This window comes from Lynx canadensis, chromosome X (assembly GCF_007474595.2).
Source record: "Lynx canadensis isolate LIC74 chromosome X, mLynCan4.pri.v2, whole genome shotgun sequence".
Lineage (NCBI taxonomy): Eukaryota > Metazoa > Chordata > Mammalia > Carnivora > Felidae > Lynx > Lynx canadensis.
The window spans coordinates 98,842,151-98,858,294 of record NC_044321.2 but is presented as its reverse complement, the minus strand read 5'-3'; the positions used below and the strand labels follow the sequence as shown (position 1 = coordinate 98,858,294).

The 16,144-nt window shown below is 40.1% G+C and overlaps 1 protein-coding gene and 1 pseudogene across 13 annotated transcripts in view; one reads left to right on the top strand and one right to left on the bottom strand.

Annotated features, from left to right (window-relative positions):
• The first annotated feature begins 6,414 nt into the window (after positions 1 to 6,414).
• The window catches only part of THOC2 (THO complex 2), a 111,129-nt gene continuing 101,399 nt past the window's right edge, over positions 6,415 to 16,144 (top strand). For 10 of the 13 annotated variants that reach the window (XM_030304602.1, XM_030304600.1, XM_030304603.1 and 7 more), the window contains exon 1: positions 6,429 to 6,510. In XM_030304602.1, coding sequence (XP_030160462.1) covers positions 6,440 to 6,510 — 71 coding nt within the window. In that variant the 5' untranslated portion in view covers positions 6,429 to 6,439. Of the gene's footprint in view, positions 6,511 to 16,144 lie in introns of all 13 variants that reach the window. The other 3 variants (XM_030304607.2, XM_030304598.2, XM_030304605.2) reach the window with 1 other exon arrangement.
• On the bottom strand, positions 8,732 to 8,886 carry LOC115508015 (annotated as a pseudogene).

The following is a 16,144-nucleotide window of genomic DNA, read 5'->3' as shown; positions in this document are numbered from 1 at the left end:
AAACTGACACTGCCTTCTGGCCATTTTGTGTTCTTCATGCTGTTTAACTAACAGGCAGACAACGGGTTCGTTGTATAGACCAGGGTGGTCCATCGTGATCACCAAAGGCAGATTAGATTGTTACTATACAGTAGCAAGGAAGACTATGTCTAGCACCCATGGACTTCGCTGGGTGACTCTTATCACTCCCTTGCTCAATAGTACCAGTCAACGAAAACTGGTAACCTGGTCAAGGTAAGATTATAAGGACTCAGATCCTGTGGGGATGAAGGTTTAGGCCACTCCACCAGGGAACGTATCCTGTGCTACTGAGATGCTGATGGAAGGTAAGGGAAACGTGGAGTGGGTGGCAGAAAAACTGAAGCAACGATTATCAACTTAGTGCCTCCTTCCAGCTACAGAAGCAGGGACTATAACAACTATGTTTTATGTTTAGAGCCCCCTTTCCCTTCCACTTTATATCAAAAGTACCAGTGGTCATTAATATTTTAGATTTCATGTGGGAGTATGAATGGTCATCCCCCTGCAATGGTACAGTAGCTGATAGGAATTTGTACATTCCATTTGAGGGCATGGGTTTTTCATCTGGACAAAGGGCAAGAGTGGTGTGGAGGGGCAAAAGGAATGGTCAATGCTGGGAATTCTGTTTTCCCTTTCAAGATTCACTTTATACCCTTCTCCAACCTGCTCTCTCCCCTGACCCATATTAATTGCATTTGCCAGGCTCCCCCACATTACAGCTTTTAGTAGCTATCGGCCAATGGGAGGTATCAATAGGAGATCGAGTGGTGGGAGGAGAGAAAGGTCAGGGAATTTATTCCCCACATTCCCTCCGTAAAGGGATGTGACTTGGCAATGATTCCTCTGCAGAAGGCCACAGTTCCTGTTGAATGTTCCTTTCCTTATTATTTTATTTTATTTTTCCTTATTTCCTTAGGTTTTGGTAACCATTCCCTCTCCTTGCCCCTTTAGATTTGGGGGTGCTAATGTCTTCCCGTGTTGCTAGCCGGGAGGTGCTTCACTATCCATTGTTGATTTCCCTTAATCCTGCTCACATCCTTGTGCGTGGTTCCTTCATTAAACTGTCTTCAGGGGCGCCTGGCTGCATCAGTTGGTGGAACATGCGACTCTTGATCTCGGGTTTTAAGTTCAAGCCCCATGTTGGGTGTAGAGTTTACGTAAACATAAAATCTTAAAAAAAAAAAAAGCTGTCCTTAATTATCCACTTTGAGTATGTTGTTTCTTGTCATAAACCCAACTGATACAATTCCTAATATTTGTGTGTGTGTGTGTGTGTATAATTCCTAATATTTGTGTGTGTGTGTGTGTGTGTGTATATCTTCTCCTGTTTTTGTAATTAGTCTTTACAGAGGTTTATCAGTTTTTTTTTTTAAACGTTTATTTTTGAGACAGAGAGAGACAGAGCATGAATGGGGGAGGGGCAGAGAGAGAGGGAGACACAGAATTGGAAGCAGGCTCCAGGCTCTGAGCTGTCAGCCCAGAGCCCGACGCGGGGCTCGAACTCACAGACTGCGAGATCGTGACCTGAGCTGAAGTCAGACGCTTAACCGACTGAGCCACCCAGGCGCCCCAAGGTTTATTAGTTTTATTAGACTTTTCAACCAGCCAATTTTTGGTTTTATTGATCTTTTTGTATTGGCAATTTTCTTTTTTTTATTAACATTTGTTATTTTAAAATGTCTTTATTTCTGCTTTCATTTACTCTGTTATTGTTTTTGTAACTTCTTTTTGTTTTGTTTTGTTTTGTTTTTGTTTTTGTAACTCTTAAATTGGATGCTTAGCTTTTTAATTTCCAGCCTTGCTTCATACGAAGGTTTAATGACATAAATTTCTTTCTAAATACCACTTTGGCTGCAAACCATCATTTTTAAATTAGTTTCTTTCCCTTTCTTTGTTTCTTTCTTTGTTTCTTTCTTTGTCTCTTTCTTTGTTTCTTTGTTTCTTTCTTTGTTTCTTTGTTTCTTTCTTTGTTTCTTTGTTTCTTTGTTTCTTTTTAAGTAGGCTCTATGCCCAACGTGGGGCTTGAACTCATGACCCTGAGATCAAGAGTCACTTGCTCTACTGAGCCAGTCAGGTGCCCCTATTATTTTTGATATGTAATGTTTTCATTATTGTTGTTAAGTATTTTCTAATTTTTAGTATGATTTGTTTGACATGTGATTTCAAGTATGTTTTTAAATTTCCAAACATAGATGTTTTCTTTATCTTCTTTCTTGTTATTGGTTTCCAATTTAATTGCAGTGTGGTCACAAAATGTGAAATGTATGAGACTGATTTCTTTGAAATGTGTTGACATATTTTTTAACCTAGTGTATGATTAACTTTCACAAATGTTCCATGCACTGGACCACCACTAGATGACATATTGCTTTTGTGTGAATTAGGAAAATATGCTCTTTCTTCCAGATGGATGTAGCACCACACCTGAGCATGTGGTTCGGCAAGTGGAGCATGGGATGGGTTTTGACCCCCACTTGTCCCCTTGGCTAGGTGCTTTTGATCAGTGAACAATCTGTACATGGTGGCTCATTCACATGTTCTTGTAAAGAATGTTTCTTTTAAAAAAATTTTTAAAAATGTTTATCTAATTTTGAGAGAGAGAGACAGAGACAGAGTGCAAGCAGGGGAGGGGCAGAGAGAGAGGGAGACACAGAAACAGAAGCAGGCTCCAGGCTCTGAGCTGTCAGCACAGAGCCTGACACAGGGCTCGAACCCACAAACCGCGAGATCATGACCTGAGCCGAATTTGGATGCTTAACCAACTGAGCCACCCAGGTGCCCCAAGAGTGTTTATTTTCTAGTTGCTAGGTACAGTGTTTTCTGCGTATCTACTAGAACAAACTTATTTGATATTTAAATTTTCTGCATCTTTCCTGAGTTTTTGTCTGCTTCATCTATGAATTTATGAGAGAGATAAATTAAAGACTCACTCTGGTGGTGGATTTGTCTATTTCTCCTTGTAGTTCTGTTAATTTTTGTTTCATATATTCAAAGCTGTTGAGTTCATTCAAGATTAGGATTATTTCATTTTTTTCTGTTGAATTGAAATTTTTATCAATATATTGTAAACGTCTTTATTATTTTTCAGCATTTTTAAAAGATTTTATTTTTAAGTAATCTCTACACTCAACCTGGGGCTTGAACCTCAAGCCCAAGATCAAGAGACATATGCTCTACTGACTGAGCCAGCCAAGCACCCCTTATAACCTTTAAATCTAGTAATTATTCTCCCCTGGAGTCTATTTTGTGTGATATTAATCTAGCTGTAACAGCTTAATTTTTGTTGATCATAGTATTTGCCTGGTGTATTTTTTCCATCGTTTTTACTTTCAAATTTACTGTGTACCTGTGTTTTAGGGGTGTCTCTTAAAAATAGCTAGACTTCTTTAAATGCAGACTGATAATCTTTACTTTTAACTAGAGCATTTGGTTCATTTACATTTTATGCAGTTATTGATATATTTAAGTTTAAACCTACCATCTTCCTCTATTTGTCCCACTTTTCCAAAATGTTTTTTCTCCTTTCTTGCCTTTTTTGGGGATTGATTGATTTTTTTTCTCTTTCTCTCTTTCAATTTTCCCCCCTCTGGTAGTTTGGAAGGTATATCCTATGTTAGTGGCTATCCTAGATATTTTAATATGCATATTTAACATAATTAAGTCTTCAGTTAATAGAAATCCAATACTGGTACACAGCATTCTAGGGGACAATTCCACAAAGGCTACAGTTTTTGCATTCATTCTTCCATTATTTTATTTATTTTGTCTTGTTTTGCTTTACCTTACAATGACCTAAAATTAACCTATCACTCCACGCATCAGACTGTCAACATTGAAACTACCTAATCCCTAGCCTTCACCACAGACCTCGGTCCCTGCCTAGTCCATCGGTACCCAGGAGCCGGTGACATCCCCAGTGAACAGTACTCTCAGCTGCTGAGACAATACCAGATACTGATAGCAAAGAACAGGCAAGCCAACAACAAAGATGCAAAAGATATGATAGCTTTGCAATCTTACGGCACAAACAGCCAACTGGCTCTGAGGAATCCCTAAAGGAGTCATCATAACATGGAAAATTAGTTCTGCAGACTCTGGGAGAAGGGAAAATCAAGGCTCAAAGGGCATCACTGCAGTCAGGTCATATCATATTTGTGGCATACTGAATGGTACACATACTGCACACAGTTCAGCGTTTGGAAGGAGAAATCACTGCGATAAAGTGGCAAGGTAAACCACGATACAGCAGAATGTTGTCAGTGGCTCTCAACAGGGGGTTATTTTGTACCGCAGGAGACATTTTGCAATGTCTGGAGATATTGTTTTAACAACTGGTGTGTGGGGAGTGGGGGTGGGGGGGGGGAGGGAGGGAGGTTCTACTGACATCTAGCGGGTCGAGGCCGGGGAGGATGTTGGTAAATAATCTACAATGCACAGGATCCTCCCTGTCCTCTGCAAAGAGTTACCTGGACTCGCATGTGGATAGTGCCCACTGCTATAGATTATAGAGTGAAGTATACATAAGCAGCAGGATAGTGTGCCTTGTATCACCGAAGCCATCCTGTAATAACGATTTTACATTTTTTTAAGGGAGGATGACAGTACAACAAAGATTCACTATGCCTTTCTGTGCACTTTAAAAATATTCCATAATAATGAAAAATGAAAAGATCAACGGGCACTCATATCTCTGAACCTCCTTGAAAGGGCAAAGGGTTTTTATGAACAGATGTCCTTGAAACAGAACGGTGTATGTTTTCTAATGAGTGGCTTTAGGATTTCGAAATCAGACAGGACATTAGGAGACTAGACATAGCTGATGAAAAACAATCATGAACAACGTAGTATTTTCCCAGAACTTCTGAATACAGCCTATCCCCTGAACAGCCTTTCAACACAAATAAACATGGTCTATTTGGCGAAACTTGCCAAATTTAGAAGATACTAGTTTAAAGTTCGTACCTTAATATATGTGTGGTAGGATTTCTTCCTTTGGTTGTCTCTATTTTCTAAAATTTCTGCCAAACACGTATCATTACAACCTTTTTATTTTGAAAAGTTGCACAAATGGAACAATCCCTGCCTGTCCTTCACACAGACTCCTAAAATGTTAACATTTTACATTCGCTTAATCATCCTACAGTTTTCTTCTGAAACATCTTAGCGTAAGTTGCAAGGTAATGCCCCATTATCTCCAAATACTCCACGGAGTATTTTCTTAAACAAGGACTTCCACGTTAACCGTAGTACAAGTATTAAAATCATGCAATTTACATTGATATAATATTATTACTTAGTCTATAGATATTCAAATTTTGTCAATTGTCCCAATAATGCCCTTTTTAGCAAAACAAAAATGTTCTTTTTCTGGCTGGGGATCAGTTGTCCTGTCTGTTGTTTCTATTAATCCGGAGGAGTTTCTCAATATGTCTCTTTGTCTTTAGTGACTTTGACGATTTTGAAGAGTGCAAGCAAGCCAGTGATTTTGTAGACTGTCCCTCAAGATGGGTTTGTTTGATGCTCCCTCATGACTAAATTCAGGGTATGCGACTTTTGGCGTGATGAACGCTACAAAATTGGTTAGTGTTTTTCTTAGCACCTTATCAGGAGGCACATGATGCCCATTTCTGGGCGTGCTGATTTTCGTCATAGTTAGGACGGAGTCCGCCATGTTTTCCCACAGTAAAGTTTTTATTTCGCCTTTGAAATAGTATTTAGTCGGGAGATACTTTTGAGACGGTGTAATGTAAACAAGTTGTTTCTTATGGTACTTGCGCCCCCTAGTCTTGTGTAAGGTTAGAGTGACAGAAGCCGATTACAGAGGGTGTCAGCAAGGGTTTCCAAGGGTCAATTTCTCTCTTCCTCGCTAGCTTGTCTTCCTTGTATTAGCATAATGCCTAGCACATAGTAAATGGCTGCTTCTTCTCTGATTAATTTCTTTTTTCTCAGCAGTTGGTAGGGTGTATTGTAGCTGATCTGCTTATGCTCGTCTTTCCCACAGACTGTGAGCTCGCTGAGGGTAGGCACAGTGGCTTATTGCTTCTCTACCCCCAGTGCCTAGCACATATTAGGTGCTTGAAAAATACATGCTTGAATTAGTGGCCTGGAGTAGGTATCACGGAAGAAGAGAAGCTGAGTCGGCCGGAGGATGGCACTTTTTCCTGTTCTAAAGGGATGCCAGGGCAACAGGGCAAGGGTTGTAGGCGGCGCGGTCGGCGTAGTCACTCTGCAAAGGGACCCACGGGTCTCAGCCACCCGGTTGGAGGCAGGGCCTCGGGTTTCCGCGGGTGGGGAGGAAAGTGGGGCGGGAAATCGAAAACCGAACTCGCAGCTCCCGGCATTCCCCGTGGGCGGTGCTCCCCTTTGACCCCTCGCTCGCGTGCTACACATCCGGGCCTCTGCTACTAGTGAGGGGAAGATGGCGGCCGCAACTGTGGTGGTTCCCGTAGAGTGGATAAAGAACTGGGAGAAATCAGGGAGAGGCGAATTGTGAGTGTCCGGGCTGGAGGCGGGCGCACGGCCGGGCCGGGCCCGGGCGTCAGTCGTGCTCTCCCAAGTGGGGAGAGGTTGGGGGGGGAAGATGTGCCCCCTCCCCCATCCGGGCGGCGGGTGTGGAGGGTTGGCTAGGAGTTTCGAACTCGGGGAGGAGAGGTGCTGGTCACCGCCGCCGACCTCCTACCTTCCCTGGCCTCCCCGAAATCCCCGTTGCCCGCTGTAGTCTGTCCTCCTTTAGTCTCTTACCAGAACTCCCGTTTCGCCCCTGCGGGTCCCCGCGCTCCAGCTCCGTCTCTTTTTGTCCCCCTCTTCGCTTGAGCTCACTTGGCTCCTTTCTTTTTTACGGGGCCGCGCCGGGGGGGGTTCGGACTTTTTGTCTCTCTGTCCCATTTCTTCACTCTGCACCCGTTCGACTCCGCAGTTTGGAGCCCGGCGCCTCCTCTGCCCGAAGTCCGAGGAGGGCGAACCGTCCCGACTCCTTCCCCTCCTCTCCGCCCGCCGCCGCGATGCCCGGGGCGTCGCGAAGAGCCCCGCTTGGCACCTCTCGTCCTCCTGGGGAGCGGTCTTTCGGATCGTCCCGGCCTCGCGCGGCGCGGCTGGCCGTGGGAGAAGTGTAGCTGGGATTACCGCTTTCCCCGAAGACCTACCGGCATTTCTTTGCTCCGTCTTTTCACTTTAGAGCTATTTCGGGTCTGATTCAACTTTCGTCATTAAATGTTTCCTAAGCCCCATTTTGTCCTGGGACTGCAACTAATTTTGGCAACTCTCCAAGGTTCTCGAGTACCTGGAATAACGCGTTTCCTTTAGTCATAAAACTTGTTTGTTTTTTTTTTTCCCCCGGTAATACAGAAAACAGTAATTTGCCATACCCGCGGTTTCCTCGCCCAAAATTTCAGTTTGCGCTCTCTCGGGAAAAAAAAAAAAAAAAGAAATCGTTTAAGCAGCAAAATAAACCCCAGATTCAAAAACAAGTAACTTATTTCTAATTTCTTTCTCTGAATCGCGTTATTAGCTAAAGCTCAACATTGTATGAGATTAACTCTCTTTGGCCATTTTTGCGGTCTTCCCCCCCCCCCCCCCCGTTAGTTTACGGTTGCTCGTGTTGCTCGTGCATAAGATAACGAATCTTTGGAACTTCGTTACTTCGAACGAAATCGGGGAACGCGTTCCCCGATCTTGAGCGTGTAATATTGCCAGCCTGTATGGCCTCCCCACCTCACCCCCCGCTCCGCGCGCACTCGCAGTGCTTTATGAAGTCTTAGCAGTGTGAGCTCTAGAATTGTATTTCCTGGGTAAGCGGCGGTCTTAGCCACTTAACTAGCTGAGTGACCTTGGGTAAGTTCCTTAACCACTTTGACCGTTTCCCCTTGAGTAAATTGGGATTAATAAGTACTCTACTCAAAGGATTGTTGTGAAGACTAAATAATGCCTCTAAAGCACTTGGCTTATAGTAAGTGCTCAAGTGATAGCTATTAAAAGTAATATTATTCCAATCTTTAGATATTTAAACTTCTCTGGACAGCTCTTGCTCTTAAAGTCTGTACCACTCAGGTTAGCAGTTAATTGGTCTTTGACTTTCTCCTGTGTACTCTTGTACTCTAACGAATTGAGAGACCCTTGAAGAGGGAACTATGTTTCATATTTATTTTGGTTCAACCCTCCCGCGCCAGCCCCCGCCCCGTGCCCGCCTCCCTACCCCTCTCCCCCTCTCCCCCTCACCCCCTCACCCCCTCACCTTCCTGGCGTTTGCTTGGAGTGCTTATTGGTTTATAAAGTGAAAAGTCTATTTGATAAACATTCATTTGTAACTGTTAGGAACATGTTCCAGATTCTTGTACATGCTGTTTAACAAATAGCTATTAAGTCCCTTGTGTGTAGGGAAGGCAGGATGGGAATTTACCTAACCAAACCATTATTTTCATCTGTATTAGATTAGGATAATCTCCCCAAACTGATAAATCAGTTCACTATTTTGTTTAGTTATTTAGGGTCTGTCATCTTTATAGATTGCTCAGCTTCCTCCTTCCAGCTGTTTTTGACAGTTTTATTTCACCTTAGAATGAGTGGTATTAGGGATAGAAGGTGAAATTCTGCTTGGCTTCTTACTGGCAGTGGTTGGAGAAAAACAATGATGTAGGAGATTGAAATACCTTGTCAAAATGACATTTTGTTTTCACTTTATGTATATTTGCATGATCCATGCTCCCTGTATTGTTCCTGAAGAGCTTTTTCAAAACTGTTGTTAGGGCTTATTTGTATGTAGTTATTCTGTGCTTTGAGGAGTGTAGTTTGAAGTATAGTAAATTCAATTAGCAATAATCGCGCCTCGGATAAACCTCATTGGCTACGATACTGCCACTGCGCAAAGCTGAAGTATAGTAAATTCAAATCAGTATAGTCAGTTTTATAATTGTATTCTGTTATATGAAGAGTGTAAAGTTGTTAGTTGTGTGGCAAAATGAAATATTTTAAGTAGGCAAATACATCACCATCCAGTACTTGGGCTTCATTTATCTGACCTCTTTCCCTTCTTTGAAAACTTTGTTGTGTACAGTCTGACTTTGGAGTGTTTGTACCTAGCATTTTCATCTTATTAGAATGAATGGTGTTGTAAATATATTACCCCAAATCCTTTCCTTTGTCTGAAAACAGAGCCTCTTAAATATAAACCAGCAACTGGTACTGTTAAAAATGAAGGTAGTGTGCCAACAAATTATTAGTGAATCCTTTTAGAGATTTGGCTTTTAGAATATGACCAATATTTAAGATAATGTCTTGGGTGGGTTTTTAGTTTTTTTATGAGGCAAATTAGCAGATGAGCTTTAACTTGACTGAAAACTACCTTTTTAAGAAAAATGCATGGTATATTTCATGAGGTGGTTCATTTCTTGTCTCTCACTTCCTACCAGTGTATTTTGGGAGTTGTAGTCAACTTCAGGAACATAGTGCTAAAGCAATGCATGAGAGTATGGGGCATTTAGTAACTTGCAGAGAGGGCAGTTTCTTAATTGTGCCTCATGGAAAGCAACTGTATTAAGATGGAGAGTGTTGGCTTTGAAGAATAAGCTTTGTTAGGTAATCCTGGGAAAGAAAAACTATTTTGCTTGTCTGAATGGTCCATCACACACCTAGCTAACCTATTGTTTCGAGAGATACTGATGTTTTTGATGATAAATTATAGAACTCTTAGGACTACCAAAAGATAATTGTTGTCTTTCTTAGTAACACTTAGAGCTATTGTTACAAGTTTCACATCTAAATGTAAACTTTCGAATTCTGCCACACGTGAAAGATACACATTTAATCACTTTAATTTTGAAATTAGTTTCTTGACAACTTTACGTTAGCATAGGACTTGCGTGATTATGCTAACAAACTTGGATGTACTGGTAGATCCAGTGGTGAATTCTGGTTTTAGTAGAAATCATTAACACAGTGAACTCAGCATTCTTTTGTGTCACAAGCAACCTTACTGGAGGATTTATGTTCCAGGGTCTTAATCTGAAGATGTTAGCCTTATGTCCATACTTGGTCTAGTTTAGAAATATTTTTATTTGTTGAATATTATCTGTTTGTTTGAAGATCTTCATTATTTTTCTTTTTAAAAATTTATATATTAGAATTTTTGTTAGATATTACCTTATTAATCATTGGTAATTATAATAAACTTTTAAAATTTAATTGCCAGGTGTTGTGATTGCCATTCTTATTCTTCTGCTACTAAATGATTTTATACCTTCCAGAACTTCTCTGAGTGCATGTGGATGTTCATTAAATGTCCGACCTGAATTTTTTGGAGGGGTGTGTGTGTGGGGGGGGCGGTTATGGCAAATAATCATTCTAAGAGATTTGTCTTGGTAGTTGGGTCTTTTTTTTTTCCTTCAAAAGATGCTCTAAATTCAGCTGAAGTTTTATCTGAAACCCTTCGTATTTTAGTTTTCATTGGCATTTATTTTCTCATTTTGATCTGTATTCACAAGTTAAGAAGAAGTCTTGGTCCATTTTCCTGGTAAGAGAAATGCATTTTTCAAAAAAATGTAGCAAACATCAGGAGATTTTTCTAGGCTATTGCTTTCTTTGTTAGAAAAATTATTCTCCAGCGCTTAAATATTAAGGTAGAGAGAGTGCTATTTAATGTACTTGTGTGCAGGAACCTTTGTTCTTTTTTAAACATTTCCTGTTCCCTTTCCTCCTAAGTGAATATTTTCATTTTCATAAATGCACGATTCAAGATAAAACTGCATGCCCAGTATTCATTTTTGTGGGTTATATTTCTATTCTGGTAATGGTAGTAGAGGTAGTACTTTGCTTCACCAAATTGAGCCTTTTTTGTTGTTTTGCTTTTAAGAATTAATTGAAGCACAGATCAGCATCAGTGTGAAGCCACCTTTGAGATGTTGACCATAACATCTCAAGTAGCTCAGGCTTGTGCTCTTTCCTTTTTTATTGAAAAGCGGGATCAAGTGAGGTGGAAAGCTAAATACTCAAGTATTCACAAAATACTTGAGTCCTTGGAAGAACCTAAGACATTCAGTTTAAGTTTCTTTGACAAAGTAGATTCTGTCTTTGTTCTCAAGGACCTGAGACAGCATCTCCACAATAGTACCAAGTTGTTTTAAAAGTGGAAAAACTGGTGAACTCAAGTATTTGGAGGTTTTTAGGGAAATCAAATAATCATTTGGACTGAGGAAGAATATTTGATTATTATTTTTTTTAATGTTTATTTTTGAGAGAGACAGTGTGAGTGGGGGAGGGGCAGAGAGAGAGAGAGAGCAACAGACAGACAGACAGACAGACAGCATCTGAAGCAGGCTCCAGGCTCTGAAATGTTAGCACAGAGCCTGATGCGGGTAGGGCCCAAACCCAGGAACCATCAGGTCATGACCTGAGCCGAAATTGGATGTTTAACCGGCTGAGCCACCCAGGGGTCCCTAATATTTGATTATTTTTAAAGCCACATTAGAGGCACCTGGGTGGCTCAGTTGGCTACGCGTCTGGCTTCGGCTCAGGTCACGATCTCATGGTTGGTGGGTTTGAGTCCCGCGTCAGGATCTGTGCTGACAGCTCAGAGCCTGGAGCCTCCTTCAGATTCTGTGTCTCCTTTCTCTTTGCCCCTTCTCACTTTGCACTCTGTCTCTCTCAAAAATAAATATTAAAAAAAATACACATTAAGTGGGTAACTGTTAGAGGTAGTTTTGTTTTTTTCTCCCTTTATAATTTAGGGAGTTCTCCCCTTACAATTTATAATATAAAAACTGATTAACAGGTGCGGTAAGACATGCAGCATTTAGAAACAGAATTGTGTCTTTCAGGATATGTACTTGATGATCTATTCGTGAATTACTTAGGGAGAAGAATATGGACAAATCTTCTGATTGGGGGAACATTCTTAGCAACTGGTTTAGTTTCCTCCTACAACTAAGGAAGAACTGTTTTATACTAGGGAAATAAAAGTATCTTATGCAAATGAATTGCCTTACCCTAATAAACCATTAGTGATTCCTTACACAATTTGGGTAAATCTTTGAGATGCCAGTTAATACTTCACGATGACATTGCCACCTGAATCCTAATGAATATGTGGCCTTGTGACTAGCAAGATGGAATTATATTTCAATTACGGTATTTCTTAAAATTGTCTAACATTGGCTGTACCATTGGATTAAGTGGGATGAAGTGGGAACACTGACATTCCCCCCTTCCCACTGGAAGGATTATTGTGAAAGATATATGCATTAAGCTTAGTAAAACAAATGGAAAATGAAGCTACTGAAAATGTGAATAAGCAAATACATTCACCATAAGAAGGAATATTTGGGGGCGCCTGGGTGACTCAGTCGGTTAAGCATCCAACTTCGGCTCAGGTTATGATCTCAGGGCTCATGAGTTGGAGTCTGCATTGGGCTCTGTGCCAACATCTCAGAGCCTGGACCCTGCTTCAGATTCTGGGTCACCCTCTCTCTCTCTCTCTCTCTGCCCCTCCCCTGCTCATGCTCTGTCTCTCTCAAATATGATAAACATTAAAAAAATTAAGAAAAAAGGAATATTTGACCTTGCTTTTTAGTAGCCTGGGTACAAAGGGAAAGATGGGTTACTTGATTCCATTACATTCTTCTGTCAAAAGCCAGTTTCCTACTACTACTTTCTAAAGGGAATTGAACCTTTGGGGACAGAATCACAAGGAACTGTTTTAATACTTTATAGCAAATATTGAAGTGATCTGGTTTTTTTTACATGTTTATTTTGAGAGAGAGAGAGAGAGATGGGGAGAGAGAGAAAGAGAGGGAGGGGCAGAGAGAGAGAAGAGAAGGAGAGAGAATCCCAAGCAGGCTCTACACTGTTAGCACAGAGCCTGACACACACAGCTCAATGCAGGGCTTGATCTCATGCGCTGGGGGATGGTGACCTGAACCAAAATCAAGAGTTGAACATGCAACCGACTGAGCCACCCAGCTGCCCCAGTATTGAAGCAATCTTGATACACTTTCTTATATATTTATTCTTAACATAAAAGCTACATGGTAGACATTTTTAGGTTACATTTCTCATGCTTGTCTGAAGCAGATATTTCTGTGTTGCGTATTGGAAGGAAGATTGATTTTGCTTTATATTTCAGATAAGCTTGTGGTAGGTGTAACATTTTGAGAAATTAAAAGCTTAACCACTGTTCTCAACACATTGGAAGGCCTGTTTAGTTTTCCAGGGAAGTAGTTGAAAGTACTTGTGGTAAAACTTAAATTAGTTTATTTTACCATTTATAATGTGCTCTCTGCAAATTTTTCTTTGTTTTCATTTTTTTAAAATAGGAGTTGGTTAAAAACTAATAACTAAATGAGATTTTCAAACTATGCAGATTTCATCTCATAATTATCCTCCATTGGCAAGGCCTTTTTATTCTTTGATTTTGAAGATGGTTTTGTGACCTACAACTGAATTGTTGTTAGGAAAAGTTTATTGACTTTAAACTACTTTACTCTGCTCATCATGATGATGGAGTATTGAAATAATAAAAAGACACAGAATGGTGAGCTGCACCAGCATAGATAATCTGCAAAGTAGATGATCACCCACTCTGTGGGTGATTGTGATGTGACATATTTCACTTTAGGTGTGATATAGAGGCATATTTTCTAAGTCTTAAAAATTATTTGTTTTATTGATTATGGCAAAAGTATTGCTGGACCTAAAAGTAAAAAACATGTGCATTCATGGGTTTTCTTTTTTGTTAGAGCCTTGTGCAACTTGTAGTAAGATTTCTTTTTCTAAATTGTGCAATTAAAAAAATATTGAAAAGTGCATAAAACTTAAATGTAGAGCTTAAAGAATCAGTGTAAGATGCACACCCATGTAACTCTCACCTAGGTCAAGACAACATAACTGCCCTTCCAGATTGCACACTTTTTACCTTTCCATGGTAACCATTTTCCTGACATTTATGATTTTTCTCTTCCTTGTCTTTAGTTTTTTTTTTTAATGTTTGTTTATTTTTGAGAGAGAGAGAGAGAGAGAGAACAAGTGGGAGAGGGTCAGGGAGAGAGGGAGACACAGAATTCGAAGCAGGCTCCAGGCTCTTGAGTTGTCAGCACAGAATGTGAGGCTTGAACTCCTGAACCACGAGATCTTGACCTGAGCCAAAGTCGGACGCTTAACTGACTGAGCCACCCAGGCGCCCCTTATTTACAGTGTTACTACCCAGTGAGCTTAAGTTTGTTCTTGAAAAATTTTTAAAGTTTATTAAATTTTGAAAGAGAGAGTGAGAGAGAGCGCGCACACAGTCAGGGGAGGGGCAGAGAGGAGAGACACAATCCCAAGCAGGCTCCACACACGCCATCAGCACAGAGCCCAGTGCAGTGCTGGAACTCATGAACTGTGAGATCATGACCTGAGGTGAGATCAAGAGTTGGTGAGATCAAGAATGGCAACTGAGCCATTCAGGTGCCCCTGTGCCTTGAATTACTTATAAATGGAATCATAGAGGGTGTGTTTTCTTGTATCTGGCTGCTTTTGCTCAACCTTATGCCTTTAGTATGCATTCATGTTTTTGTATTTGTTATTCTTTGATTTTCATAGTTACAAGATTGCATAACTCTACCACAGTTTCTCTTGTGCACTGATAAACAGTTTTGCTGTTTTGAATTTTCAGCTATTACCAACAGTGCCAGTGGAAACATTGTTATATAGGTATCTTGGTGTACACAAGCATGTATTTTTGTGGGATGTATACTGAAGTGTAGAATCACTGGGTTCTAGATTGTGACAAACTGCAGCTCTGCTATAAACTGTGAATCTGTTTCAAAATATACTCCCAACAGCAGGTGTATGAGAGTTCACATTGCTTCACATCCTGGCTAACATTTAATATTGTCAGACTTAAAATTTTTTGTCAATATGATATGTATGTGTATGTAGTTTATTGGTGCTTGTATTTTCATGGGCATCTTTTTATATATTATTGGCCATTTGGATTTTTGATTTCTTGTGAAAGGCCTCTCTATATTCCGCCCCCCCCCCATTTTTCTATTGGGTTGTTTGCATTTCTTTCATTGATTTGTAAGAGTTTATATAGTATGTATTTGTGCCCTTTGTGGTTATACTGTATGTGTGGCAGATATCTTTTGTTACTCTGGCTTGTATTTCCATTCTTAGAATGGTACTTTTTGATGAACAGAAGTTACTCATTTTAATGTCAAATTTATTGATCATTTGCTTTATGATTAAGTAGTTTTTTGTGTTTAAGCACTCTTTCCTCATTCCAAGGCAAATGAACTTATCCTATGATTTTCTGGAAACCTACTATTTTGCTTTTCATTTTTAAAAGTTTTTTATTTAGTTTTGAGAGAGAGAGCAGGGGAGGGGAAGAGAGAGAGGGAGACACAGAATCTAAAGCAGGCTCCAAGCTTTGAGCTGTCACAGCCTGACGAGGGGCTTGAACCCAAGAACTGTGAGATCATAACCTGAGCTGAAGTCAGATGCTTCACTGACTGAGCCACCCAGGTGCCCCTTTTGCTTTTCATTTTTAAGCCTTACCTAACTGGAGTTGATTTTTATGTGTGCTGTAAAGTAAGGTTTGCATTATATTGTTGTGGATGATATGTATGAAGAAAATCCAGCCTCACACAGATAAGTAGTTGGCAGAAGGAGGAGAATTTTAATAGTCTTTTCAGGTAATTGTAAATATTCTTCTTTGATATCATGTCAAAATTTGTCAAGTGGTAGTTTCTTAATGATTTGTTGTAATGCCAAATCCAAAACTGCATCAGTGAACTTTTTGTACTTTGTTAAATTAAAGTGCATTTGTCTCTCTTTTACTTGGAATCTTTTACCCATGCATTATTTTGCAACATCATGCATTGATCAATTGGAAAATACTGGTTCACTGAATGATGCAGCTCTTCCAAATACTAACACAATACATTGTATTAAATAAGAAAACATGTTCTTTAGTATCATCACTGAGATAATCAGGAAAGATTTATGAATTGGGAACTAGTCAAGTCTGTGGTGGCAGCTCTAAGTTTTCAGAATTCAAATTTTTATTTGAAACCTTACATTTTATCATTGGCAACAACAAATTCTCTCAGTTGTTTTCCTTGAAGTAACTGGCTCAGTTGGTTTATTTTTGAGAAAA